Source organism: Dryobates pubescens, chromosome 31 (assembly GCF_014839835.1).
Source record: "Dryobates pubescens isolate bDryPub1 chromosome 31, bDryPub1.pri, whole genome shotgun sequence".
Lineage (NCBI taxonomy): Eukaryota > Metazoa > Chordata > Aves > Piciformes > Picidae > Dryobates > Dryobates pubescens.
The window spans coordinates 7,894,700-7,921,769 of record NC_071642.1 but is presented as its reverse complement, the minus strand read 5'-3'; the positions used below and the strand labels follow the sequence as shown (position 1 = coordinate 7,921,769).

Sequence of the window (27,070 nt, the reverse complement as noted above, 5' to 3'; positions counted from 1 at the left end):
GGAAAACCCCAAACCCAACCCTGCTCCAACTCTTTTTGCTCGTGGGATCTCCCAGGGAGGAGGAGTGGAAGAGCAGGAGGGAGGAAAACAGCACAGAACAAAGCTGCCACGGGAGCACAGGGTGGCCACAGGATGGCAGGGGCTGGAAGGGACCTCTGGTGATCCTCCAGTCCAACCCCCTTGCCAGAGCAGGGTCTGTAATCTAGTGCAGGCCACACAGGAACACATCCAGATGGCTCTTGGAAGCTCTCCAGAGCAAGGGGCTCCACAGCCTCCCCGGGCAGCCTGCTCCAGGGCTCCGTGACCCTGACGCTAAAGCTGAGGCAGCACAGAGGGGAGGCGACGAGGGGGGTGGGGGTGTGGAGGGCACAGCTGGAGCATCCCACCCAGGAGAGGGGGATGGTGGCAGCCTGGTGAGCAGCTGCTGGAAGGCAGGAGCCTCCTCTCTCTTAGGTGAGAGTGTTGGAGTAGAAGCTGAAGCTCTCCGAGACGGTCTTGGAGTCGCTGCGGGAGGAGCCGTTGGAGGTCATGTCCAGGGAGAGACGTTTGGCCTTGCTGCCCTCCTCCAGCTCCTCCTCCGCCGCTCCCACCGCCGAGGACACCGTGGTCTCGATCCTGCTGACCTTGTACATGCTGCTCTGGGTCTGCAGGAACCTGGCTGACTTCATCTCCAGCCCCTCGTACTCGGCAGCGCCGACGAAGGGGCACCAGCGGAAGGCCTGCTTGAAGCCCACGCGGAACCTGGGCAGGGAGCAGGAGGGCAGCGGTGAGAGGGGAGCTGGGCAGGGAGGAGGAGGGCAGCAGTGAGAGGGGAGCTGGGCAGGGAGGAGGGCAGCAGTGAGAGGGGAGCTGGGCAGGGAGGAGGAGGGCAGCGGTGAGAGGGGAGCTGGGCAGGGAGCAGGAGGGCAGCGGTGAGAGGGGAGCTGGGCAGGGAGGAGGAGGGCAGCGGTGAGAGGGGAGCTGGGCAGGGAGGAGGAGGGCAGCGGTGAGAGGGGAGCTGGGCAGGGAGGAGGAGGGCAGCAGTGAGAGGGGAGCTGGGCAGGGAGGAGGGCAGCAGTGAGAGGGGAGCTGGGCAGGGAGCAGGAGGGCAGCGGTGAGAGGGGAGCTGGGCAGGGAGCAGGAGGGCAGCAGTGAGAGGGGAGCTGGGCAGGGAGGAGGAGGGCAGCAGTGAGAGGGGAGCTGGGCAGGGAGCAGGAGGGCAGCAGTGAGAGGGGAGCTGGGCAGGGAGCAGGAGGGCAGCAGTGAGAGGGGAGCTGGGCAGGGAGCAGGAGGGCAGCAGTGAGAGGGGAGCTGGGCAGGGAGGAGGAGGGCAGCAGTGAGAGGGGAGCTGGGCAGGGAGGAGCAGGAGGGCAGCGGTGAGAGGGGAGCTGGGCAGGGAGCAGGAGGGCAGCAGTGAGAGGGGAGCTGGGCAGGGAGGAAGGCAGCGGTGAGAGGGGAGCTGGGCAGGGAGGAGCAGGAGGGCAGCGGTGAGAGGGGAGCTGGGCAGGGAGCAGGAGGGCAGCAGTGAGAGGGGAGCTGGGCAGGGAGGAAGGCAGCGGTGAGAGGGGAGCTGGGCAGGGAGGAGGAGGGCAGCAGTGAGAGGGGAGCTGGGCAGGGAGGAGGGCAGCAGTGAGAGGGGAGCTGGGCAGGGAGGAGGAGGGCAGCAGTGAGAGGGGAGCTGGGCAGGGAGCAGGAGGGCAGCAGTGAGAGGGGAGCTGGGCAGGGAGGAGGAGGGCAGCAGTGAGAGGGGAGCTGGGCAGGGAGGAGGGCAGCAGTGAGAGGGGAGCTGGGCAGGGAGGAGGAGGGCAGCAGTGACTTTCTCTTCAGGGGCAAACAGAACCTCCTGGCTGCCACTTTGTGCCCCTTGGCCTGGCCCTGGGCACCACTCAGCAGAGTCTGGCCCCAGCCTCCTGCCCCCCACAGCTCCTTCAGCTCTTGCTGAGCATTGCTCAGCTGCCCTCTGGGGCTGCTCTTCTGCAGGCTCTCAGCCCCAGGGCTCTCAGCCTTTGCTGCTCCCAGAGCTGCTCCAGGCCCCTCAGCAGCTTCCCAGCCTGCCCTGGACTCTCCCCAGCACTTCCCTGTCCCTCTGGAGCTGGGGAGCCCAGAGCTGGACCCAAGACCCCAGATGTGGCCTTATCAGGGCAGAGCAGAGAGGGTAGGAGAACTTCCCTTGCCCTGCTGCCCACACTCTTCTCCATGCCCCCCAGGACACCCTTGAGGCCCTTCTTGGCCAGAATACCACAGGAGAGACTTCCTTAGGTGCTGTTGTCTCACCTGAGTGCCTGCATCTACTGGAACAGCCCCTGGCAGAGGATGGAACAGAACCATCCTGGGAAAAGTCTCCATCCCTGCTCTCCTCCACCACACCCTCTTCATCTCCTCCTCCTTCCCTCCCTAACATGGAATCATTTAGGTTGGAAGAGACCTTCAAGACTATCAAGTCCAACCCTTAACCCAGCACTGCCAGGCCAGCATGGAGCCACATCCCTGAGCCCCACATCTCCACAGTCACTCCCCCAGAGTCCCTCCAAACCAGCCCAGCAGTGACCCCCCAAGCCCACCTGTCGTTGAGGCAGCAGTAGATGATGGGGTTGTACATGGTGGAGCTCATGGCCAGCCACATGACAGCCAGGTAGACCTGCTGGATGAACTTCTGCAGGTACCACTCAGGGCTGAAGTACTGCAGGGTGAAGTAGATGTGGTAGGGCAGCCAGCACAGGGCAAAGGTGCACACCACGATGATCATCATCTTCACCACCTGGGAGGAGAGGAGAGGGCAGGGAAGCAAAGGCATCCACCAGGCACCTCCAGGAGGGGAAAGCTTTTTGCCTTCCAGACCTTCCCACCACATCTGGGCAGCATGTTGGTTAAGCCACACAGAGGATCACACAGGAGGTCAGGGGGTGGAAGGGACCTCCAAAGAGCTCCCAGCCCCCTGCCAGAGCAGGAGCAGAGAACCCAGCCCAGGGCACACAGGAACACATCCAGACAGGGCTGCAAAGGCTCCACACAAGGAGACTCCACAACCTCTCTGGACAGCCTGCTCCAGGCCTCTGGCAGCCTCCCAGGGCAGAAGTTCCTCCTCCTGCTGAGCTGCAACCTCCTGTGCTGCACTTTCCATCCCTTGCCCCTTGGCCTGTCCCAGGGTGCAGCTGAGCAGAGCCTGTCCCCTCCCTCCTGCCCCCCAGCCCTCAGCTCTTGAGAGCCATTGAGCAGATCCCTCTCAGCCTTCTCCTCTCCACACTCAGCACCCCCAGGGCTCTCAGCCTCTCCTCCCCAGGCAGTGCTGCAGTCCCTTCAGCAGCCTTGCAGCCCTCCCTTGGCCTCTCTGCAGCAGCTCCCTGTCCCTCCTCAGCTGGGGAGCCCAGAGCTGGATGCAATATTCCAGGTGTGGCCTCAGCAGGGCAGAGCAGAGGGGGAGGAGAAGCTCCCTGGCCCTGCTGGCCACACTCCTCTGAATGCCCCCAGGACCCCCTTGGCCTTCTTGGCCCCCAGGGCTCATTGCTGTGCCCTGCAGCCCTTGCTGCCCAGCAGCACTGCCAGCTCCTTCTCCTTGGGGCTGCTCTGCAGCAGATCCCCTCCCAGCTGTGCTGCTGCAGCTTCTGCCTGCCCAGCTGCAGGACTCTGCTCTCCTCCTGGCTGAGCCTCAGCAGGTTGCTCTCTGCCCAGCTCTCAGCCTCTCCAAGCCTCTCTGAGTGGCCTCACAGCCTGACCTGGGCGGACTGAGCGCTGGGCAGAGAGGCTGATGAAGGATACCGCTCTGGAGGGCAACTGCTCCACTGGCAGCCATGCAACAAGTCCTGGCTCCCTTTGCACCCCCAGGGAAGGCATTTTGGCCGTGGCTGGGTGGGGTTGGAGGTGAGCTCTGGCTCCTGCCACGCTGGGAGCTCCTCACCTTCCGCTTCGCCGAGACCTGCTCGTGGTAGCGGTCAGAGGAGTCCCCAGGGATCTCACTTGCCCACAGGGTGATGCCCACCACGGTGTAGGCACAGCCAATCACCAGCAGTGGCAGGAAGTAGATCAGGATGGTCATGCAGAAGTGATACCTAGAGAGGAAAAACAAATGGTGGAGGCTGAGCGTGGCCTCCAGCCGCCCAGGGCTGTGTCCTGCGAGCTGAGCTCGGAGGCAAAGAGCTGCCCTGGGACAAGGAGAACTTGGCCTGGGGCCTGCAAACACCTTGGCTGCACAGCTTGGGATGGCAGTCATGGGATGGTAGAGGAGGGAAGGGAGCTCTGGAGCTCATCCTTGGGGACTTGCTGAGCTGGATGAGCTTTGGGTGAGCTTCATCCCAGGGGCCAGAGAGGGTTACCTTGGGGAGGGGATGTCAAGAGGCAAGAAAGCCTCAAATGCCAGCCTGGGGTGGGTAGGAAGGGAGCTCTGGAGCTCACCCAGGCCAACCCCCCTGCCCCACCAGGGGCACCCCTAGCAGCTTGCCCAGCAGCACAGTACCCAGGGGGGGTTGGAAGCTCTCCACACCAGGAGACTCCACAACCTCTCTGGGCAGCCTGCTCCAGGCCTCCAGCACCCTCACACCAAACAACTTTCTCCTCAGGGGCAAACAGAACCTCCTGGCTGCCACTTTCTGCCCCTTGGCCTGTGCCTGGGCACCACTGAGCAGAGTCTGGCCCCAGCCTCTTGCCCCCTACCCTTTAGCTCTCACTGAACATTGCTCAGCTCCCTTCTTCTGCAAGCTCTCAGCCCTAGGCTATGAGGATGATGAAGGGACTGGAACACATTTGATGAGAGCAAGAGCTAAAGGAGGGTGGGGGCAGACTCTGCTCAGTGGTGCCCAGGGACAGGCCAAGGGGCACAAACTGGCACCCAGGAGGTTGCATCTGATCAGGGCAGGACACTTGTTTGCCATGAGGGTCCCAGAGCCCTGGGGCAGGCTGCCCAGGGAGGCTGTGGTGCCTCCCTCTCTGGAGACTTTCAGGCCCCACCTGGATGTGTTGTGTGTGACCTGCCCTGGCTGCCCCTGCTCTGGCAGGGGGCTTGCACTGGGTGATCTCCACAGGTCCCTTCCCACCTCCACCACTCTGTGGTTTGGCTGAAGTGAAGCAGCTCCAGCTGGCAGCTGTGGGATGCCTGAGCCTCCAGGTGCAGGCTGTCAGCTCCCTGACAGCTGAAGGGAATGAATGGAGCACTCTGAGGTGCTCCAACACTCCTGGTAATGAAGTCACAGCTGGGGGGCAGCCAGGGTGGCCCTGCCTTCACCCCAGGCTTTCCCAAGCCTCTGCTGCCAGCCTCTGGCATCCACATGGCTGCCAGCTCACAGAACCATGGAAGCCCAGACTGGTTTGGGTTGGAAGGAACCTTTCAAAGCTCCTCCAGTCCAAGCCCCTGCAGCCAGCAGGGCCATCCCCACCCACAGCAGGTTGCTCCCAGAGTCCCATCAAGCCTGACCTGCACTGGTGCCAGGGCTGGGGCAGCTCTCACCTCTCTGGGCAGCCTGGGCCAGGCTCTCCCCACCCTCAGGGTCAAACATTTCTCCCTTCTCTCCACTCTCAATCTCCCTCTTTGAGTTCAAGCCATCCCCCCTTGGCCTGTCCCCCACAGGCCCTGCTCAAAACTCTGTCCCCAGCTTTCTGACAGCCCTTGGAGCACTGCAAGGCCACCAGGAGGTCTCCCTGGAGCCTTCTCCTCTCCAGGCTGCACAACCCCAACTCTCTCAGCCTGGCCTCCCAGCAGAGCCCTTCCAGCCCTGCCAGCATTGCTGTGGCCTCCTGCTCCAGCAGGTCCCTGTCTGTGCTGAGGGCTCCAGATCCTCTCTGCCAGGCTGGGGACAGGACACCCAGCAACCCCCTCCTGCTCCAGGCCATCAGCCAGCAGCTCCCTGCCCCCAGCCAGCCCCAGCAGCCTGCCCTGCTTCCCAGCAGAGCTGTGCTCCACAGGGAATGCCCTTCCAGCCCCTGCTGGGGCTTTGCCTGGGTGCCTCTGGGAGCTGTGCCCAGCTCCAGGCAAGGTGCTGCATCTGCTGCAGGCACTCCAGGCCCTGCAGCTCACTTGTCCTCCTGGGAGCTTTGCTTGACCAAATGTCTCCAAAGTGGTAATGAATGAATCAGGTCCCCAGGGAGCTGTGCTGGCCCCAGCCCTGTGCTCCCAGGCCAGCTCCTCCTGGTTTTCCACCTGCAATCTCATTTGGGCTCCTCTTGGCCCAGCACTAATCACATTTGGGCAGAGCTTTTGGTGAGCTGCTTTCTATTTGGCCAATTAGAGAGGAGCCTCTCTGGCTCCACCAGGCAGGTTTGGTGGTGGCTTCCCATGGGGGGGTCTGCAAGCTGCTGCAGGCAGCTGGGAGAGGAGGAGCAGAAATGCCCCAGAGGGGATGGGGCACTAGGGAAGAGAAGCAGGGTGGACCTTGGAGGACCAGGCACAGGATGGACCCTGGAGTGCCACAAGCAAAATGGACCTTGGAGGACCAGGCACAGGATGGACCCTGGAGGGCCACAAGCAAAATGGACCTTGGAGGATCAGGCACAGGATGGACCCTGGAGGGCCACAAGCAAAATGGACCTTGGAGGACCAGGCACAGGGTGGACCCTGGAGGGCCACAAGCAAAATGGACCTTGGAGGATCAGGCACAGGATGGACCCTGGAGTGCCACAAGCAAAATGGACCTTGGAGGACCAGGCACAGGATGGACCCTGGAGGGCCACAAGCAAAATGGACCTTGGAGGCACAGGGAGGATCTTGGAGGCCCAAACACTGATGGCCCTTTGAGGACCATGCACAAGGTCATGGAGCCATAGAATGGTTTGGGAAAACCTCTCTGAGCTCAACCCAGCACCACCCTGGCCACCAAACCACGGCCCCAGGTGCCATGGCCACAGCTTGCTGGAACCCCTCCAGGCATGGGGACTCCACCACCTCCCTGGGCAGCCTGGGACAATCCCTGACCACTCTTGCAGGGAAGAAATTTTCCCTCCCCTCCAACCTAATCCTCCCCTGGCCCAGCTTCAGGCCATCCAGAAGGACCATCTTGGACAAGGTGACCTTCCAGAGTCCTCTGCAACCTGAGGCATCCTGTGCCCCTTGCTTGCAGAGCTGCCTGGGCAGGGCAGGGGTCTCCAAGGAGTCCAAGGAGTCTCCAAGGGTTGGGAGCCTGGGGGCTGAGAAGCCTTCTCCATGGGCACATCTCCTCACCTTGGAGCATCACCACTGAGCCCAAGCAGCACAGGCTGTGTCACACCCCCAGGGCTCTGCCTGGGGCTGAGCTCTGAGCTCTCTGCTGCTGCTCAGCTGGCTGGGAAGGAGCCACGAGGGCTTGGCCCTTTCTTTGCTGTCACAGACTCATGGAATGGGTTGGGTTGGAAAAGCCTTTCAAGGTCATCCACCCCAACCCTCCTCTGGCTGTGCCAAGGCTGGGAGATCTCCCAGGGTGGAGATGCCAGCTGGGAGAGGCTTCCTGGGGCTCTCAACTCACTCCTGTGCCACACTGCCCCTGCTTTCCCCCTTCCCTGCTCCTGTAATTAGCTTCACATCAGGCAATTGGAAGCCTTCCCATGTTAGGATCATCAAATGGGTTTGGGTGGAACAGACCTTCAGGGTCATCCAATCCTTCTCTGGCTCTGCCAAGGCTGGGGCTGAACCATGGCCCCCAGCACCACAGCTCTGAGGCTTTGAAAACCCCTCCAGGCCTGGGGGCTCCACCACCTCCCTGGGCAGCCTGGGCCAGGCTTTGAGAACCCTTTCAGGGCAGAAGTTTCTTCTGAGGACTAACCTAAACCTCTCCCTGAGGCCATTCCCCCTTGGTCCTTGGCACAGGAGCCCAACCCCCACCTGGCTCCGAGCTTGGAACCATCCAAACCCCAAAGCATTTGGTGAGGGGGCTGAAAATAGCTCCCAGCTCAGCAGGGTCTCTCCAGCCCACAGGAAGCCACTTGCAGAGCCCAGGGTGGGATTTTCCTGCCCCAAAATAACTCTGCAGGGACAGGTGGTTGGGGCACTGTCACTTCCCCCTCCTCTTCTGCTCCTGTGGCCTTGGGGCTGTTATTTAAGGCAGGTGCTGGCAGCAGCCACCCTGCTCACAGTGTCCTGCTGGAAACTGCTGTCCTGTTTGCAGTGCAGGGGGAGGAGAGAGGACTGCTGAGGGGGAGACCTTCTGGCTCTTCCCAGCTCCCTGGCAGGAGCTTGGAGCCAGGTGGGGGTTGGGTTCTTCTCCCTAGGGGCAGGACAAGGGGAAATGGCCTCAGGCTGCCCCAGGGCAGGCTCAGGTTGGCCAGGAGGAACAATTTCTTGCCCTTGAGGGTTGTCCAGGCCTGGCTCAGGCTGCCCAGGGCAGTGGTGGAGTCCCCATCCCTGGAGGGGTTTCAGAGCTGTAGAGATGCAGCCATGGAATGGGTTGGGAGGTCATAGAATCAATAAGGTTGGAAGAGACCTCAGAGCTCATCGAGCCCAAGCTGTCCCCCAACACCTCCTGACAGCCAAACCAGGGCTCCAAGGGCCACATCCAGTCCCCTCTTGAACACCTCCAGGGATGGGGACTCCACCACCTCCCTGGGCAGCACATTCCCATGGCCAACAGCTCTCTCTGGGAAGAGCTTTCTCCTCAGATCACCCAATTCCAACCCCCTGCCCTGGGCAGGGACACCTCCCACCAGCCCAGCTTGCTCAAGGCCTCATCCAGCCTGGCCCTGAGCACCTCCAGGCTTGGAGCCTGCACAGCTTCTCTGGGCAGCCTGTTCCAGAGCATCACCACCCTCAGGGGGAAGATTTATTCCCTAATGTCAAACCTCAATCCAGTCTGAAACCCTTCCCCCCTCACCCTGGCACTCCCAGCCTATGTCCAAAGTCTCTCCCCAGCTCTCCTGGAGCTCCCTTCAGGTACTGGGAGGCTGCTCTGAGGTCCCCCTGGAGCCTTCTCTTCTCCAGGCTGAACAGCCCCAACTCTCCCAGCCTGGCCCCACAGGGGAGCTTCTCCAGCTCTTAGATCATCTTTGTGGCCTCCTCTGGACCCTCTCCAGCAGCTCCAGGTCTCTGTTGTGTTGGGGGTCCCCTGTCTGGGCACAGCCCTGCAGGTGAGGTCTCACAGAGCAGAGCAGAGGGGCAGGATCCTCTCTCCCCATCTCTGGCCACACTGCTTTGGATGCAGCCCAGTGGAGGTTCTCCAGCCCTCTGCTCATCTTTGTGGCCTCCTCTGGACCCTCTCCAGCAGCTCCAGGTCCTTCCTGTGCTGGGGGTCCCCTATCTGGCCCCAGCCCTGCAGGTGAGGTCTCACAGAGCAGAGCAGAGGGGCAGGATCCTCTCTCCCCATCTCTGGCCACACTGCTTTGGATGCAGCCCAGGCTGCCCTTGGCCTCCTGTGCTGCCAGTGCCCAGTGCTGGCTCCTGCCCAGCCTCTGCCCCAAGTCCTTCTCTGCAGGGCTGCTCCCCATCCTCTCCTCCAGTGCCAGCCTGGATTTGTGCTTGGCACTGCCCTGCCCCAGCTGCAGGACCTTGTTGCACCTCCCTGTGGCTGCCCCCCAGCTCTCTGCACCCCACCACCCCCTGCTGAGGGACAGAGTCCTCTCCTCTGCCTCCCAGCAAGACCTTCCCCATGCTGAGCTTGGCTTTGACCACCTCCTGTGTGCCCTGCTCTGGCTGCAGCTCCATTTCCCAGCCCCCATCGATTGGCTCCTCAGGGGCTGGAGGTCTCCAAAGCCTTTTGTTTCCTCCTCTCCTTTGGTTTCCTCACTTCCCACCCCTGACATTTACCTCACTGCAGGGCTTCAAAGATGAAGGCCCCGAGGAGAGCTGAGCTGGCAGGGCCAGCAGGGGTGCCCAGGCCCTTTGGAAATGCCAGGTGTCATTAGTCAGCACCTGAATGAGAAGGGAAAACAGGAGCCCTGCTGAGTCCTCCCTCCCAGCCCAGTGACTGCCTCCCAGCCTGAGCTGATGGCACAGAGCCTGAGTTTGGGGTTTAATCAGCTGAGTGAGCTGTGGAGCATTTGGAATGGGGAGATCCCAAGCCTGGTTGGCTTTGGTTTGTCTCTGCCCAGGGGAAATCCTGGAGTGATAAACTCATAGCCCTGTGGAACTGGGGGCGTTGGAAGAGGCCTCTGAGGTCACCCAGAGCTCTCAATCCACCACTGCTGCTGAGCCACTGCCCCTGAACCACTTCCCTCAGCACCTCATCTCCAGGGCTCTGAAACCCCTCCAGGCATGGGGACTCCACCACCCCCCTGGGCAGCCTGGGCCAGTGCCTGAGAACCCTTGCTGGGAAGAAATTGTTCCTCCTTGCCCACCTGAACCTGTCCTGGAGCAGCCTGAATCCATTTCCTCTGGTCCTGTCCCCTGTTCCTTGGCACAAGAGCCCAACCCCCCCTGGCTCCAGCCTCCTCTCAGGGAGCTGCAGAGAGCCAGAAGGTCTCCCCTCAGCCTCCCTCTCCCCAGCTCCCTCAGCTGCTCCTCCCCAGCCCTCTTCTCCAGACCCTTCCCCACCTTCCTTGCCCTTCTCTGGCCCTGCTCCAGCCCTCAAAGTCCTCCTGGCAGCCAGGAGCCCAACCCTGAGCCCAGCCCTCAAGCTGTGGCCTCCCCAGTGCCCAGCCCAGGGGCACCATCCCTGCCCTGCTCCTGCTGCCCACTCCAGGCCAGGTTGCTGCTGCCCTTCTTGGCCACCTGGGCACCCCCTGGCTCCTCTCCAGCTGCTGGCACCCAGCACCCCCAGGGCCTTTTCCCCACCAGGCACTTTCCAGCCTGGAGCCTTCCTGGGGTTGCTGTGCCCCAGGTGGATTGGTTTGCATCAAGGATGAGGACCCAAGGAGCTCAGGGTCCTTGGTGTCTTGGGGCAAGCACGAACTCAACTTCATCAACCTCCCTGTGCTGCTCTGGGGCACGGCTGGAGGGTTCTCCACCACACAGCTGCTTGGGGGAGGGATTCCCTGGCCCAAGGCATTTTGCCATCCTTCCTCTCTTCCTCTTCTCAGACCTCCTGTGGTGGTGTTTGCCTGCAGGCTGCTCCTGGCCCACCCCCACCCCCAACCCCCCTGCTCCCCCCCTGGCTGCTGCCAGCCTTCCACTCACGTCTTGCCATACAGGTTGGTGCTGTGCTCTGGCCACTCCACCAGGCACACCAGGCGGCCTGGCAGCTCCTCCATCACCGAGTAGTATCCCTGGGGAGATGCCAGCAGGAAAGCCAGGAGCCAGATGACTCCAATGACCACCTTGGTGGCGGTGGCCGAGAGGCGAGGCTGCAGCGGGTGGATGATGGCCATGTACCTGCACGGGGGGGAGAGGAGAGAAAGCAGACATCAAGGCTGGGAAGCAGCTGCTGGAGCTGCTGGGGCTCAGTGGGGTGGCTTGGGAGGGACCTTCAAGACCAGGTGGGCTGCTGGGAGGTGTCCCTGCCCATGGCAGGGGGGTTGGAACCGGCTGAGCTTCAGGGTGGCAGGGAGCTGCCGATGGCAGCACCCAGAGCCATCCTCAACCCTTTCCATCCCAAAGCTCCCATCCAGATCCAGCTCCAACCCCCTGCCCTGGGCAGGGACACCTCCCACCAGCACAGGCTGCTCAGGGCCTCATCCAGCCTGGCCCTGAACACCTCCAGGCAGGAGGCAGCCACAGCCTCCCTGGGCAGCCTGTGCCAGGCTCTCCCCAGCCTCACTCTCAACAATTTCTTCCTCATCTCCAGTCTCAGTCTCCCTTCTCCCAGCTCAAAGCCATTGTCCCTCAGCCTGGCACTCCCAGCCCTTGTCCAAAGTCCCTTCCCAGCTCTCCTGGATCCCCTGCAGGTACTGGAAGGCAGCTCTGAGGTCTCCCTGGAGCCTCCAGGCTGAACAGCCCCAACTCCCAGCCTGGCCCTACAGGGGAGTTGCTCCAACCCTCTGATCATCCTTGTGGCCTTCTCTGAACCTTCCCCAACAGATCTCTGGGGTTTTAGGTCTTCCTTGCACAAGTCCCCACAGGGGAGGGTCTGCAGCCTCTGATCATCTCTGTGTCCTCCTCCAGACCTTCTCCAACAGACCTCTATGGATCTGGGTTTGATCTCCTTGCATGGAGATCTCCTTGCTTTTGACACCTCCTGCCCTCCCCCTGCCCTGCACAGCAGCAGCCCCAGGCAGTGCTCTGATTAGAATCATAGAATCACAGAACTGTCAGTGTTGGAAGGGAGCTCAAGGCTCAGCCAGCTCCAACCCCCTGCCATGGCCAGGGACACCTCACACCACAGCAGGTTGCTCACAGCCACCTCCAGCCTGGCTGCAAACACCTCCAGGCAGGAGGCTCCCACCACCTCCCTGGGCAACCTGTGCCAGGCTCTCACCACCCTCCTGGGGAACAACTTCTTCCTCACAGCCAATCTCAATCTCCCCACTTCTAGCTTTGCTCCATCCCCCCCAGTCCTATCCCTCCCTGACACCCTCAAAAGTCCCTCCCCAGCTTTCCTGGAGCCCCCTGCAGATCCTGGAAGGCCACAAGGAGGTCTCCTGGGAGCCTTCTCTTCTCCAGCCTGCACAACCCCAACTCCCTCAGCCTGTCCTCCTAGGAGCACCATCTCACCCTCAAGCCCTGAATCCTCTTGGAGACACTTTCTGACTTCTCAGCTGACAAACAGCTTCTGCCCCACAGCCAGCCCTGAGCTGTGGCCTCAAGGAACCAATCTGTCCAAAGCTCTGGCAGCAGCAGCCTGGGCAGCACCCAGGAGTTTTGCACCCCCCACGAAATCCTCTCTCCATGATGGATCCCAGGGCCAAGTGTTACAGGAGAAGCAAACCCAGGAGAGCTGGGCTTGAATTTATCCCCCCTGCAAATCTCCTCCTGGGCTGCAGGCAGGTGCTGGAAGGCCTCAAGTCACAAATCTCTGCTCTGATTTCCCTCCCAGCTCCACATCAGGGCTCAGGGAGAGGAGAAACAGCTTCAGTGCTGTGCATGAATCACAGGAGCAACCAGGTTGGAAAAGACCTCAGGGATCAGCAAGTCCAACCTGATACCTAGCCCCTAACACCTCCTGACAGCTCAACCATGGCTCCAAGGGCCACATCCAAGCCTTTCTTGAGCACCTCCAGGGATGGGGACTGCACCCCTGAGGGGCCTGCAGCCTCCTCTGCTTCTCCCTTCAGCCCTTCTCCTTTCAGAGAATTGTCTGGGTTGGGGAAGGACAAAACCCTTGCCCCAAACCCCTCTCTAATGGGGATCTGCTCCAGAGGGTTCTTGCTGTATTGTGCTCCAGGTGTGGATCACAGAATGGTTTGGGCTGGAGAAGTTCTCTGAGCTCACCCAGGCCAACATCAACCCAACCCCACCATGGCCCCAAGAGCCATGGCCACAGGGCTCTGGAACACCTCCAGGGATGGGGACTCCATCACCCCCCTGGGCAGCCTGGGACAATCCCTGACCACTCTTGCAGCAAAGAATCTTTTCCCCAGTGCCAACCCAACCCTCCCCTGGTGCAGCCTGAGGCCATCTCCCCTCCTTCTATCACCTGAGACTGGGGAGAAGAGCCCAGCCCCCAGCTGGCTCCAGCCTCCTTTCAGGGAGCTGCAGAGAGCAATGGGCTCTCCCCTCAGCCTCCTTCTCTCCAGACTGAACAACCCCAAGCTCCCTCAGCTGCTTCTCAGCAGTGCCCTGGATAAGGGACAGAGAGGACCCTCAGAGAGTTTGCTGATGGGACCAAGCTGGGAGGAGTGGCTGACACCCCCCAGGCTGTGCTGGCAGCCAGGGAGCCCTGGGCAGGCTGAGAGCTGGGGCAGAGGAACCTCATGGAGGGCAAGCAGGGCAAGGGCAGGGTCCTGCCCCTGGGGAGCAACAACCTCCTGCAGCAGCACAGCTGAGGGGGAACCTGCTGGGGAGCAGCTCCAGGAGAAGGAGCTGGGAGGGCTGGGGGACAGCAAGGTGCCCAGGAGCCAGCAGTGTGCCCTGGGGGCCAAGAAGGATCCAGTGGTGTCCTGGGGGGCATGGAGAGGAGTGAGGGCAGCAGGGCAAGGGAGGTTCTGCTGCTCCTCTGCTCTGCCCAAATCTGCAGCCCTGTTTCCAGCTCTGGGCTCCCAGCTCCAGAGGGACAGGGAAGTGCTGGGGAGAGTCCAGGGCTGGCTGGGAAGCTGCTGAGGGGCCTGGAGCAGCTCTGGCAGCAGCAAAGGCTGAGAGCCCTGGGGCTGAGAGCCTGCAGAAGAGCAGCCCCAGAGGGCAGCTGAGCAATGCTCAGCAAGAGCTGAAGGAGCTGTGGGGGGCAAGAGGCTGGGGCCAGACTCTGCTGAGTGGTGCCCAGGGCCAGGCCAAGGGGCACAAAGTGGCACCCAGGAGGTCCCATGTGAAGAGGAGGAGAAAGTTGTTTGGTGTGAGGGTGCTGGAGGCCTCAGTGGTGTCCTGGGGCGCATGAAGAAGAGTGTGGGCAGCAGGGAGGGGAAGGCTCTCCTGCCCCCCTGCCCTGCTGAGGCCTTCACAGCACCGAGAGGTTTTTCCCTTTCAGTTTTCCCTAGGTGCCAAACCCTCCCTGGGTGGCATTTCTGGGTGGCCACTTGCAGAGGTAGAGATGCAGAGAGGGAGCTGTGACTGTGCAGGAGGTACCTCTGGCAGCCCTGCCTCAGGAGACCAAACCTTATCAGCTCCCTGCAGCTGTAAATCCACCTCAAGCCCCTGATCATTATCCCTCCCAAAGCTGCCTGCAGATGAAGCTGGTCAGGAAGAGATGAGGAATTGGGTGATGCATCAAGGTCTCCTGCTTTCTGCATCCCCATGTCTCATTTCCCCCTAGCTGGACACTGATTAGATTCCTGAGGCCACATGAGGCCTCATCTCCTTCCCCTTCCTCATCTTTCAAGCTCTTGGTGTTGGTTGAGCCTCTCCTTAGGGACTTGCTGAGCTGGATGAGCTTTGGGTGAGCTTCATCCCAGGGGCCAGAGAGGGTTACCTTGGGGAGGGGATGTCAAGAGGCAAGAAAGCCTCAAATGCCAGCCTGGGGTGGGTGGGGAGGGAGCTCTGGAGCTCAGCCAGTCCAAGACCCCTGCCCCACCAGGGCACCCCCAGAAGCTTGCCCAGCAGCACAGTGCCCAGGGGGGGTTGGGAGCTCTCCACACCAGGACACTCCACAACCTCTCTGGGCAGCCTGCTCCAGGCCTCCAGCACCCTCACAACAAACAACTTTCTCCCCAGGGGCAAACACAACCTCCTGGCTGCCACTTTGTGCCCCTTGCCCTGTCCCTGGGCACCACTCAGCAGAGCCTGGCCCCAGCCTCCTGCCCCCCACAGCTCCTTCAGCTCTTGCTGAGCATTGCTCAGCTGCCCTCTGGGGCTGCTCTTCTGCAGGCTCTCAGCCCCAGGGCTCTCAGCCTTTGCTGCTGCCAGAGCTGCTCCAGGCCCCTCGCAGCTTCCCAGCCTGCCCTGGACTCTCCCCAGCACTTCCCTGTCCCTCTTGACCCAGAAGTGGCTGCAGGGCTGCAGCTGTGTCCTCGGCAGGGCAGAGCAGAGCTGGAGCAGAGCCTCCCTGGCCCTGCTGCCCACACTCTCCCTGCTGCACCCCACTGCACCTGCATGCAAGCCACGCTCAGGGCTGCCCAGCTCCTTGCAGGACAGAGCCAGCTCCCAGTTCCTGCTGCCTTTCCAGGCACCTGGAATGCTTTCACCCCAGGCTGTCGCAGGAGCTGGGCTCTGGAGCCCCGCTGGGTGACGTCAGCCAGGGCTTGGCTGCTGCTGAACTCTCTGCTGGTGTTTGGGGGGGGTTACCATGACGATGCAAGGAGCACTGGGAGTCCAACCTTGTGGCAGGGAAGCTCCAAGCAGATGGATGATTAGATCTTGCCTTGGAGGCAGCAGTGGCCAGCTCTTAATTGCATCTGGAGATCTGGAGTCTGCCCTGGACAAGGAGCCTTATGCAAGGAGGAGGGGAGAGGGAGGGGAGAGGGAGGGGAGAGGGAGGGGAGAGGGAGGGGAGAGGGAGGGGAGAGGGAGGGGCGAGGGAGGGGAGAGGGAGGGGAGAGGGAGGGGAGAGGGAGGGGAGAGGGAGGGGAGAGGGAGGGGAGAGGGAGGGGAGAGGGAGGGGAGAGGGAGGGGAGAGGGAGGGGAGAGGGAGGGGAGAGGGAGGGGAGAGGGAGGGGAGAGGGAGGGGAGAGGGAGGGGAGAGGGAGGGGAGAGGGAGGGGAGAGGGAGGGGGATGCAGCAGCAGGAGTCAGGAATATCTGAAAGCCTCTTTCACCCCTGGGTTCCCTTCTGCTGCTTCCCCAAGCAGTGAGGATATGAAGATGTGGGGTGAGTACCCAGCAGGGTGAGGAGGCTGTACTCAGTGCTTTGCTGCACAGCCACTTCCCCTCCTGAGCCGAAGGAGAGGTTTGGTGCAGAGTCCTCCCCCTGGGGCAGTTTGCAACTGACTGGCACAGAATCCCCAAATCCCAGCCTGGGGTGGGTGGGAAAGGAGCTCTGGAGCTCATCCAGTCCAAGCTCATCCAGTCCAAGCCCTCCCTGCCCCACCAGGGGCACCCCCAGCAGCTTGCCCAGGGGCACAATGCCCAGTGGGGGCTGGGAGCTCTCCACACCAGGAGACTCCACAACCTCTCTGGGCAGCCTGCTCCAGGCCTCCAGCACCCTCACAACAAACAACTTCCTCCCCAGGGGCAAATAGAACGTCCTGGCTGCCACTTTGTGCCCCTTGGCCAGCTGACACTGGGCAGAAGAGACCTTCTGGGCTCTCTCCAGCTCCCTGAGAGGAGGCTGGAGCCAGGTTCCACCTCTCAGGGAGCTGGAGAGACCCCAGAAGGTCTCCCCTCAGCCTCCTCCTCCCCAGCCCTCTTCCCCATCTTTCTTGCCCTTCTCTGGCCCTGCTCCAGCCTCTCAATGCCCTTTCTCGGACCAAGGAGCCCCAGAGAGCTGCCCCCCGAGGATTCGCCTCCCGGCGCTGGTTTGCAGCTGGAGAGTGGAGGAGGAGAAGCAAAACCCTCCGACGAAAAAGCAGAGCTGCAGGGGTGGTTCCCCGCTCCCCCCTCCCACCCCCCACCCTCCGGACCACTGCAGGATGAAGGCTAAATTAAGGAAGGCGATTAGGGAAGCCGTCGAATAGCCCAAATGTGTCACCGGAGGCCCTCAGGGTGCTGCGGAGGGGTTGGTGGCAGCAGCCCGGCGGCTTGCGGGGCACCGCGCTCCGCGCCGGAGCTCTCCCGGACGCCGAGGCTCCGGCAGCCGCCAAACCGTCACCGATTCCCCGGAGCTCTGCCTTCATTGCCATGGGGACGTCAGCCCTGAAAGGGGAGGGAGGAGACCGCATCCCCACTGGGTTCTTTGACAGGCTGAAGCCCTACCTGGAGAGGACCTGGGGCGCGGGAGGGGGAGAGGGAGAGAAGGGGAGAGGGGAAGAGGGGGAGATCCGTTGCAGTTCTGCTCTGCTGGGAGCAGGGGGCATGAAGCAGCCCTCGGGAGGGAGCTTCTCCATCCCCACCTCCCCTCCCCACCCCTCCCCTTCTGCAGCCCCAATCGATGCTTCGAGCCAGCTCCATGCTGGGTACCCAGCAGCTTCCTTAGGGGGTTGGCTGTGGGCAGTGGTCCCTGGCGGCCTGGGGATGCTCAGAGCTGCTTCCATTGATTGCTGGCTGGGGCTGGGGGCCCTAAACTCCAGGCTCCTTTCACAGAAGCCCCCAGTCCCAGCATGGTGTAGGTGGGAAGGGAGCTCTGGAGCTCACCCAGTCCAAGCCCCCTGCCCCACCAGGGCACCCCCAGCAGCTTGCCCAGCAGCACAGTGCCCAGGGGGGCGTTGGAAGCTCTCCACACCAGGACACTCCACAACCTCTCTGGGCAGCCTGCTCCAGGCCTCCAGCACCCTCACACCAAACAACTTTCTCCTCAGGGGCAAACAGAACCTCCTGGCTGCCACTTTGTGCCCCTTGTGCTGTCCCTGGGCACCACTGAGCAGAGTCTGGCCCCAGCCTCCTGCCCCCCACAGCTCCTTCAGCTCTTGCTGAGCATTGCTCAGCTGCCCTCTGGGGCTGCTCTTCTGCAGGCTCTCAGCCCCAGGGCTCTCAGCCTTTGCTGCTCCCAGAGCTGCTCCAGGCCCCTCAGCAGCTTCCCAGCCAGCCCTGGACTCTCTCCAGCACTTCCCTGTCCCTCTGCAACTGGGGAGCCCAGAACTGGAAACAGGGCTCCAGATGTGTCCTCACCAGGACAGAGCAGAGGAGCAGCAGAACCTCCCTCACCCTGCTGCCCACACTCTTCTCCATGCCCCCCAGGACACCACTGAATCCTTCTTGGCCCCCAGGGCACACTGCTGGCTCCTGGGCACCTTGCTGTCCCCCAGCCCTCCCAGCTCCTTCTCCTGGAGCTGCTCCCCAGCAGGTTCCCCTCCCCTGTGCTGCTGCAGGAGGCTGTTGCTCCCCAGGGGCAGGACCCTGCCCTTGCCCTGCTTGCTCCTCCAGGAGGTTCCCTCTCACTTCCTTCTTCCTCATCCATCTTCCAAATCACAGCCCAGCAGAGCAACTCCTGCTCTGCAAGCCCCAGAGCTCCATTAAGTCAGGATGAAGCTAACTCCACCTCTCTGGTGCTCTATTAGGGTGTAAATGACTAATTAATCTGTCTGTGCACTGCTGCAATTTGTCCTCTCCAGAGGGTTGCTTTCTGCAGCAATCACCTCTGAGGGACAGCCCAGGGGGGGCTGAGGCTGGCAGCTCTGTTCCTGGGGGGGAAGGGGGGGGGAGGTTTGGGCCAGCCTGGCACTTCAAGCTTGCAAGCAGTAAATAATTGCTGGGTGGGTTTGGGGTTGTTCTGCTTCTGCTGCACATAAAGAGGGGCCTGGGGAGACAGGGAGTGGGGCTTGGCTGCAGCTGAGCACGTTGAGGAGCTCAGGAAACCAAACTGGATGTTTCCTCTGCTTCTTTTCTTTTTGGGGGGGGTGGGGAATGGATGGATCTTGAGGCACTTCAGAATCCAAGGGCAGGAGATTGATCACATCCAAGTGCCAGGGGCTGCACTTTGGCCACAGCAACCCCAGGCAGTGCCACAGGCTGGGGACAGAGTGGCTGAGAGCTGCCAAACAGAGAGGGACCTGGGGGTGCTGGTTGATGGCAGGCTGAACATGAGCCAGCAGTGTGCCCAGGTGGCCAAGAGGGCCAAAGGCATCCTGGCCTGCATCAGGAGCAGTGTGGCCAGCAGGAGCAGGGAGGTCATTGTGCCCTGTGCTCAGCACTGGTTAGGCCACAGCTGGAGCCCTGTGTCCAGTTCTGGGCTCCTCAGGTTAGGAAAGATGTTGAGCTGCTGGAAGGTGTCCAGAGAAGGGCAACAAAGCTGGGGAGGGGTCTGGGGCACAGCCCTGTGAGGAGAGGCTGAGGGAGCTGGGGTTGCTTAGCCTGCAGAAGAGGAGGCTCAGGGGAGACCTTCTTGCTCTCTCCAACTCCCTGAAGGGAGGTTGTAGCCAGGTGGGGGTTGGTCTCTTCTCCCAGGCACCCAGCAGCAGAACAAGAGGACACAGTCTCAAGCTGTGCCAGGGGAGGTTTAGGATGGAGGTTAGCAAGAAGTTCTACCCAGAGAGTGATTGCCCATTGGAATGGGCTGCCCAGGGAGGTGGTGCAGTCAGCATCACTGGAGGTGTTCAGGAGGACACTTGATAGGGTGCTTGGTGCCATGGGTTAGTTGATTAGCTGGTGTTGGATGATAGGTTGGATGTGATGATCTTGAAGGTCTCTCCCAACCTGGTCTATTCTACTCAAGTCTGTTGGAGCAATCATTTGGAAATGAAATGGGAATAGAAAGAGGGCAGCAGGGAGCTGGGCACCGGTGGTGCTCCCCAGGGCTTGGGGCTGGGGCCAGGGCTCTTCAATGCCTTCAGCTATGATCTGGAGGAGGAGATGGAGGCTCCCTCAGCCACTCTGCAGCTGGCACCAGGCTGGGTGGCAGAGCTGAGCTGCTGGAGGGGTGGAGGCTCTGCAGAGGCAGCTGTGCCAGGCTGGGTGGATGTGCCAAGGCCAATGGATGAGGTTCAGCAGGGCCAAGGGCTGGGTCCTGCCCTTGGGGCACAGCAACCCCAGGAAGGCTCCAGGCTGGAAAGTGCCTGGTGGGGAAAAGGCCCTGGGGGTGCTGGGTGCCAGCAGCTGGAGAGGAGCCAGCAATGCCCAGGTGGCCAAGAAGGTCACCAGCAGCCTGGCCTGGAGTGGGCAGCAGGAGCAGGGCAGGGAGTGTGCCCCTGGGCTGGGCACTGGGGAGGCCACAGCTTGAGGGCTGGGCTCAGGGTTGGGCTCCTGACTGCCAGAAGGACTTTGAGGGCTGGAGCAGGGCCAGAGAAGGGCAAGGAAGGTGGGGAAGGGTCTGGAGAGCAGGGCTGGGGAGGAGCAGCTGAGGGAGCTGGGGAGAAGGAGGTTGAGGGGAGACCTTCAGGCTCTCTGCAGCTCCCTGAGAGGAGACTGGAGCCAGGTGGGGGTTGTGCTCTGTTCCCAGGGCTCTGTGCTCACCCTGCTCCTTGGGCTTTGTTCACCTGTGCTGGTTTCCTCATTGCTCTCTTGCTGTTTGCCTGCATCCCTGCTCCTCCCTCACTCCTCCAGCTGAAGGCTGCTGCAGCAGGTGAGTGGTGATGCTCAGGCAGCAATCCAGGTCCCGAGGAGGGAGAAGTCCACAGCTTATCCAAGGATGCTCCATCCCCTTGCAGCTTAGGGCTGGGTTTTCAACCCTCCCCATGGCCACTGCCCACCTCTTGCTCTTCCTGCAGATCCCCCAGGATTTTCTCTCTCTTTCCAGTGAAGGAATCCCCAGGGAGGGCTGGGAGCAGGAAAGGGAAATCTGAAGTTCTTTTGGCACCCAAGTGCCCCCAGATGAAGGTCAGGGTGAAGGCTGTGGTGCCAAAGCTTCTGCAGGATGCTGAGCAGCAGCACCATGGCTTTTCCTGAGCAGACCTTACCAGCTGCCAGCCTTGACTCCTGCATTTCCTGCCATTGTTGTTCAGCAGAGCCCTGGCTATAGGATTAACTCTTTTTTATATGGCTCAGAGTGGTTGTCACACACAGAGGATCACACAGGAGGTCAGGGGGTGGAAGGGACCTCCAAAGAGCTCCCAGCCCCAGCCCCCTGCCAGAGCAGGAGCAGAAAACCCAGCCCAGGGCACACAGGAACACATCCAGACAGGGCTGCAAAGGCTCCACACAAGGAGACTCCACAACCTCTCTGGGCAGCCTGCTCCAGGCCTCTGGCAGCCTCCCAGGGCAGAAGTTCCTCCTCCTGCTGAGCTGCAACCTCCTGTGCTGCACTTTCCATCCCTTGCCCCTTGGCCTGTCCCAGGGTGCAGCTGAGCAGAGCCTGTGCCCTCCCTCCTGCCCCCCAGCCCTCAGCTCTTGAGAGCCATTGAGCAGCTCCCTCTCAGCCTTCTCCTCTCCACACTCAGCACCCCCAGGGCTCTCAGCCTCTCCTCCCCAGGCAGTGCTGCAGTCCCTTCAGCAGCCTTGCAGCCCTCCCTTGGCCTCTCTCCAGCAGCTCCCTGTCCCTCCTCAGCTGGGGAGCCCAGAGCTGGATGCAATGTTCCAGGTGTGGCCTCAGCAGGGCAGAGCAGAGGGGGAGGAGAAGCTCCCTGGCCCTGCTGGCCACACTCCTCTGAATGCCCCCAGGACCCCCTTGGCCTTCTTGGCCCCCAGGGCTCATTGCTGTGCCCTGCAGCCCTTGCTGCCCAGCAGCACTGCCAGCTCCTTCTCCTTGGGGCTGCTCTGCAGCAGATCCCCTCCCAGCCTGTGCTGCTGCAGCTTCTTCTGCCTGCCCAGCTGCAGGACTCTGCTCTCCTCCTGGCTGAGCCTCAGCAGGTTGCTCTCTGCCCAGCTCTCAGCCTCTCCAAGCCTCTCTGAGTGGCCTCACAGCCTTCAGGGGTCTCAGCCAAGCCTCCCAGGATCATCAGCACACTTGCTGAGGCAGGAGAGGAGGGAGTGGGATGAGGAGGGAGGAGGGCAGGAGGGAAGGCTGGGAGGGGAGGGGGGCAGGCAGGGAGGGAGGGGACGGAAGGGGAGCAAGCAGGGAGGGGGGAGAGAGCAGGAAGGGAAGGGAGAGAGCAGGCAGGCAGGGAGGGAGGGGGGAGAGCAGGCAGGCAGGGAAGGGGAGAGAGCAGGCAGGCAGGGAAGGGGAGAGAGCAGGCAGGCAGGGAGGGAAGGGAGAGAGCAGGCAGGGAGGGAGGGAAGGGGGAGAGCAGGCAGGCAGGGAGAGAGCAGGCAGGGAGGGAGGGGGGAGAGAGCAGGCAGGCAGGGAGAGAGCAGGCAGGGAGGGAGGGGGGGGAGAGCAGGCAGGGAGGGAGGGGGGAGAGCAGGGAGGGAGGGAAGGGGGAGAGCAGGCAGGGAGGGAAGGGGGGAGAGCAGGGAGGGAGGGAAGGGGGAGAGCAGGGAGGGAGGGAAGGGGGAGAGCAGGGAGGGAGGGAAGGGGGGAGAGCAGGGAGGGAGGGAAGGGGGAGAGCAGGGAGGGAGGGAAGGGGAGAGAGCAGGCAGGGAGGGAAGGGGGGAGAGCAGCAGCCTCACAGCCTTCAGGGGTCTCAGCCAAGCCTCCCAGGCTGGCATGGTCTGTGCCCAGGCTGACCCAGGTGCTGCTGGAAGTGCAGATGGTTGAAGCCCCAGCACACAGAGCCCTCTTCCCTTTCTCCTGTGGGTGTCTTTCCCAGAGCCAGGCCATCCAAAGCAGGCCAGGGGGGTGCAAGCAAAGCCACCTCCCCACTTGCTCTGTGCTGAGCCTTTCACCCTGCAGTGAGGAGGATGCTCTGGCAGCTGCTGTGCTGAAAGCAGAAGCTGAGATGATTGAGGGCAGCAATCTCCAAGCTGAGGCTCCTCTGAGCCTTCAGCTTCTGTTTCCAGCTGCTCAGCCCTGCTGGCTTCCTCCACTGGGGCTCCAGCAGGTACCTTTCCTTCAGCTTTCCTTGGGTTCTGTTGGGCTTGGTGGTTGCTTTGGGGTGATTTTTTTTCTGCTGAGCATCAGCAGCCAGCTTTGATTTCAGCTCCCTCCTGGCTGTGTCCCTCCAGCCCTCTGGCTGAGCTGGAATCTGGCTGAGCCTACCTGGCTCTGCTGCTCTCCAGTCAGGTACTTGCTCTGCTTGTTCCCATCCTTCCTGCCAGGACAAATTCTTCCCCTTTTGGGTTCCTGGAGCAAGTTCCTGCATTTCAGCTACTTAAGTTGCCCCTGGCAGGTCTCAGCAGCAGGACAAGAAGCCAGGTCCTACTGCCTGGGGGCTGGAGTGGGGGCTGTGTGCCTGGGGGGTGGTTAACCAGCACAGGGCTGCTGGCCAGGAGGGGCAGGGGAAGGGATTTGTTGCCTTCACCTTCCCCATTTTCTACCTGGCTGGCAAGTTGAGGTCAAGAAGTGCAGTTGGTAGCTGCACTGTGGTCCTGCTCTGGTGTGTGTGGGGGGGTTGGAGTCGATGATCTCTGGGGGTCCCTTCCAACCCCTAACCTCCTGTGATGCTCTGTGCAAGGAGAGCTTTGCACACCCAGGCTGCAGCCCCTTCTGCTTCCACCTCAGGGGGTGGGGGCTGAGCCAAGCTGGCAGGCAGAGGGGTGGGCAGCCCAGCCAGAAGAAAGCCAAACCTCTGGGGAGGGTTTGCAGATGCAAGGAGGAAGCTGGAAACCCCAACTCCTGTCCCCCAGATTCCAGCCCCAGGCTCCCAGACTTCCTCCTGCTCCCTGGGGGTTTTAGAGCTGCTCCTCCAGCTTCCCCCTGGCTTTTCTGGTTAGTCCAGGGAGTGAGACAAGGGCTGGAAGTCAACCAGTGGGAAAAAGGAAGAGGTCTGTATGAGATCCTGACCCAAAAGAGGCTTTGCCAGCTGGTCCCCCAAACCTTCAGAGAGCAGCCAGCAGCAGCACAGGGCAGGGGCTGGGGGCAGTCCTCTTTTGTCCTGTTCTTGCTTCAATTCTGCTGCCAGCTCCAGTGTGAGAGCTGGGCTGGGCCTGATGTGGCTTCCTCTGCTCCAGGCTCAACACCCCCAGCTCCCTCAGCTGCTCCTCCCCAGCCCTCTTCTCCAGACCCTTTCCCACCTTCCTTGCCCTTCTCTGGCCCTGCTCCAGCCCTCAAAGTCCTTCTGGCAGTGAGGAGCCCAACCCTCAAGCTGTGGCCTCCCCAGTGCCCAGCCCAGGGGCACCATCCCTGCCCTGCTCCTGCTGCCCACTCCAGGCCAGGCTGCTGCTGCCCTTCTTGGCCACCTGGGCACCCCCTGGCTCCTCTCCAGCTGCTGGCACCCAGCACCCCCAGGTTCTTTCTCTTCCAGACAGCTTTCCAGCCACTCTGCCCCAGGCATTCCCCTCTTCCTGGGCTGTGCTCCCCAGGCTGCCAGGCTGGGAGCTGTGGCATCAGGATCATCCCTCACAGGGAGGTCTGGGTGCCAGCTCAGACAGCAGCTCAGAATGTGCTGGCACACGGCGAGGCAAACCTTCCCCCCGACCCCCCCATCCCTCTGTCCACAGCCAAAATGTCTTTGACTCCCTGGGAAGGACCATAAAGAGGCCTTGCAGAGCCCAGCTGCCTCCAGGAATTATGTGGGCAGGAAAAATCTCTTGCTCTTGAGAGGCTCTGCACGGAGCAGGGACAGCAAAGCTGCTCCAGAGCCTGGGGTGGGCTTCAGAGCCTGGGGAGAGCCTCTCCAGAGCCTGGGGTGGGCTTCAGAGCCTGGGGAGAGCCTCTCCAGAGCCTGGGGGCTGAGCCTCTCCAGAGCCTGGGGGCTGAGCCTCTCCAGAGCCTGGGGGCTGAGCCTCTCCAGAGCCTGGGGGCTGAGCCTCTCCAGAGCCTCTCCAGAGCCTGGGGTGGGCTCCAAGGAAGATTTCTTGGAGGGGGAGAGGAGAGAGGGCAGCTGCATGCTGGAGGTGCTCCCCCTGGGGTTCCTTTGGGTCCCCCAAGCCTGGCAGCTGCCCCCAGTGCCATCAGACCTCACCAAGCCCTGGGTGAGCTTTGGGTGGTGGCAAAGCACCAGTGGGGTCTGGCTGTGCCAGCAGCAACCAGGCAGAGGAATGAAACCAACTCAGCTCTGCTGGCAGCAGCCCAGCCTGAGACATCCCTGCTGTTGTTACCTCTCCCCCTTGACCCTCACTAATCAAATCACGGTGGGGGAGGGGAGGGGAATTGCTTGCAGGCAGACACCAGCACACGAGGTGACCCCTGCCGAGTCCCCGAAGCCTTTCCAAGCCCAAGCTGCTCCCCAGGCTGCCCCTTAGATGCTTCCCAACCTGGAGCAAGCAAATGAAAGAGCTCCTGCAGCACAGTGAGGGCACACTGGGCGTGGGCATGGCTTTGATGGCAGGAGGGGACGTGGGTTTGTGCTAAACATCCATCCTGGTGAGGGGGTTGGGAGAGAAATGGATGGCTCTGCAGAGGAGGTGGGAGGGAGAGGACAGACATGCTCCAGAAGCACACCAAGACATGTTCTGAACACAGATGGTGCTCCAGAAGCACACCAAGACACGTTTTGAACACAGATGGTGCTCCAGAAGCACACCCAGGATGCCACCAACACAGATGGTGCTCCAGAAGCATATCCAAGACATGCCCTGAACACAGATGGTGCTCCAGAAGCACACCCAGGATGTCACCAACACAGATGGTGCCCCAGAAGCACACCAAGACATGCCCTGAACACAGATGGTGCTCCAGAAGCATATCCAAGACATGCCCTGAACACAGATGGTGCTCCAGAAGCACACCCAGGATGTCATCAACACAGATGGTGCTCCAGAAGCACACCCAGGATGCCACCAACACAGATGGTGCCCCAGAAGCACACCCAAGCCAAGCCACCAACACCCCCAAGGCTCACCAAGCTTTTTCTAGAGCCTTTCCCAGAGCTGACAAAGGATTCCCAAAGCCACCCCGAAGCAGGGGGAGGGAAATTGGTCATTTCTAGCCCTTTTTGACCCAAAGAAAGCTTCATTTTCATTGCAGTGTCCTCTCCCGAGCACAGCCCAGACCCGAGCACAGCCCAGACCCGAGCACAGCCCAGACCCGAGCACAGCACCTGGGTGGAGGCAGCCCTTGAGTGGAAGGGAGGGGGTCGGGGGTGTAGTCGCAGCTCTGGGTGGAGGGGAAGGGATCGGGGGGTTGGCCGCAGCCCGGGGTGGAGGGGAAGGGGTCGGGGGTTTAGTCGCAGCCCTGGGTAGAGGGGAAGGGGTCGGGGGTTTAGTCGCAGCCCTGGGTGGAGGGGAAGGGGTCGGGGGTTTAGTCGCAGCCCTGGGTAGAGGGGAAGGGATCGGGGGTCTGGCCGCAGCCCGGGGTGGAGGGGAAGGGATCGGGGGTTTAGTCGCAGCCCCGGGTAGAGGGGAAGGGGTCGGGGGTTTAGTCGCAGCCCTGGGTGGAGGGGAAGGGGTCGGGGGTTTAGCCGCAGCCCTGGGTAGAGGGGAAGGGGTCGGGGGTCTGGCCGCAGCCCGGGGTGGAGGGGAAGGGATCGGGGGTCTGGCCGCAGCCCGGGGTGGAGGGGAAGGGATCGGGGGTCTGGCCGCAGCCCGGGGTGGAGGGGAAGGGATCGGGGGTTTAGTCGCAGCCCAGGGTAGAGGGGAGGGGTCGGGGGTCTGGCCGCAGCCCGGGGTGGAAGCGCTCGGGGACTCACCTGTCCAGGGCGATGGCAGTCATGGAGTAGATGCTGGCGAAGACGGCGGCGATGGGGAAGAAGTTGTGGAACTTGCAGTAGAGCAGCCCATAATACCACTCGTTGTGGATGGCATAGGTGAAGTTCACCACCGTGTTGAAGGCAGCCATGGAGGCTTCGGCGAACGCCAGGTTCACCAGGAAGTAGTTGGTGACGGTTCGCATCCTCTTGTGAGCCAGGATGATCCACATCACCACCACGTTGCCCACCACCGACACCACCACGATGAGGGCATAGGCGACGGCCCAGAGGGCCACCTGCCACGGGGGCTGCACGAACTGGTTGCTGAGGGACTCGTTGAGGGAGGCGTTGAGCAGCCAGCGCTGCTCCAGCTCCGCTTCCAGCGGCACGGAGTTATCCATCGCGGCGCCGGCAGCGCCGAGCCCTGCGCCGGGCACCGGGGCGTTGGGGTGCAGCTGGCTCCTGCTCGGGGTCAGGCAGGGGGCACGGAGGATTTGGGGTGCAGCTGGCTCCTGCTCGGGGTCAGGCAGGGGGCACGGAGGATTTGGAGTGCAGATGGCTCCTGCTTAGGGTGCAGTAAGATCAAGGTGCACAAGAGGATTTGGGGTGCAGCTGGAGCAGGCTGCAAATTTGGGGTGCAGAGCTCGTTTGGGGTGCAGGTCGCTCCTGGT

The 27,070-nt window shown here is 62.0% G+C and overlaps 1 protein-coding gene across 1 annotated transcript; it reads right to left on the bottom strand.

The window, feature by feature from the left end:
- Nucleotides 1–408: 408 nt before the first annotated feature.
- Nucleotides 409–26,800, bottom strand: TACR1 (tachykinin receptor 1). Its single transcript, XM_054175300.1, has 5 exons — nt 26,400–26,800; nt 10,982–11,176; nt 3,875–4,025; nt 2,541–2,737; nt 409–741 (listed from the first exon to the last, which is right to left on the bottom strand). The coding sequence occupies exons 1-5, from the start codon at nt 26,798–26,800 to the stop codon at nt 450–452; spliced, it is 1,236 nt and encodes a 411-aa protein (XP_054031275.1). The 3' UTR covers nt 409–449.
- Between the last annotated feature and the right edge of the window lie 270 nt (nt 26,801–27,070).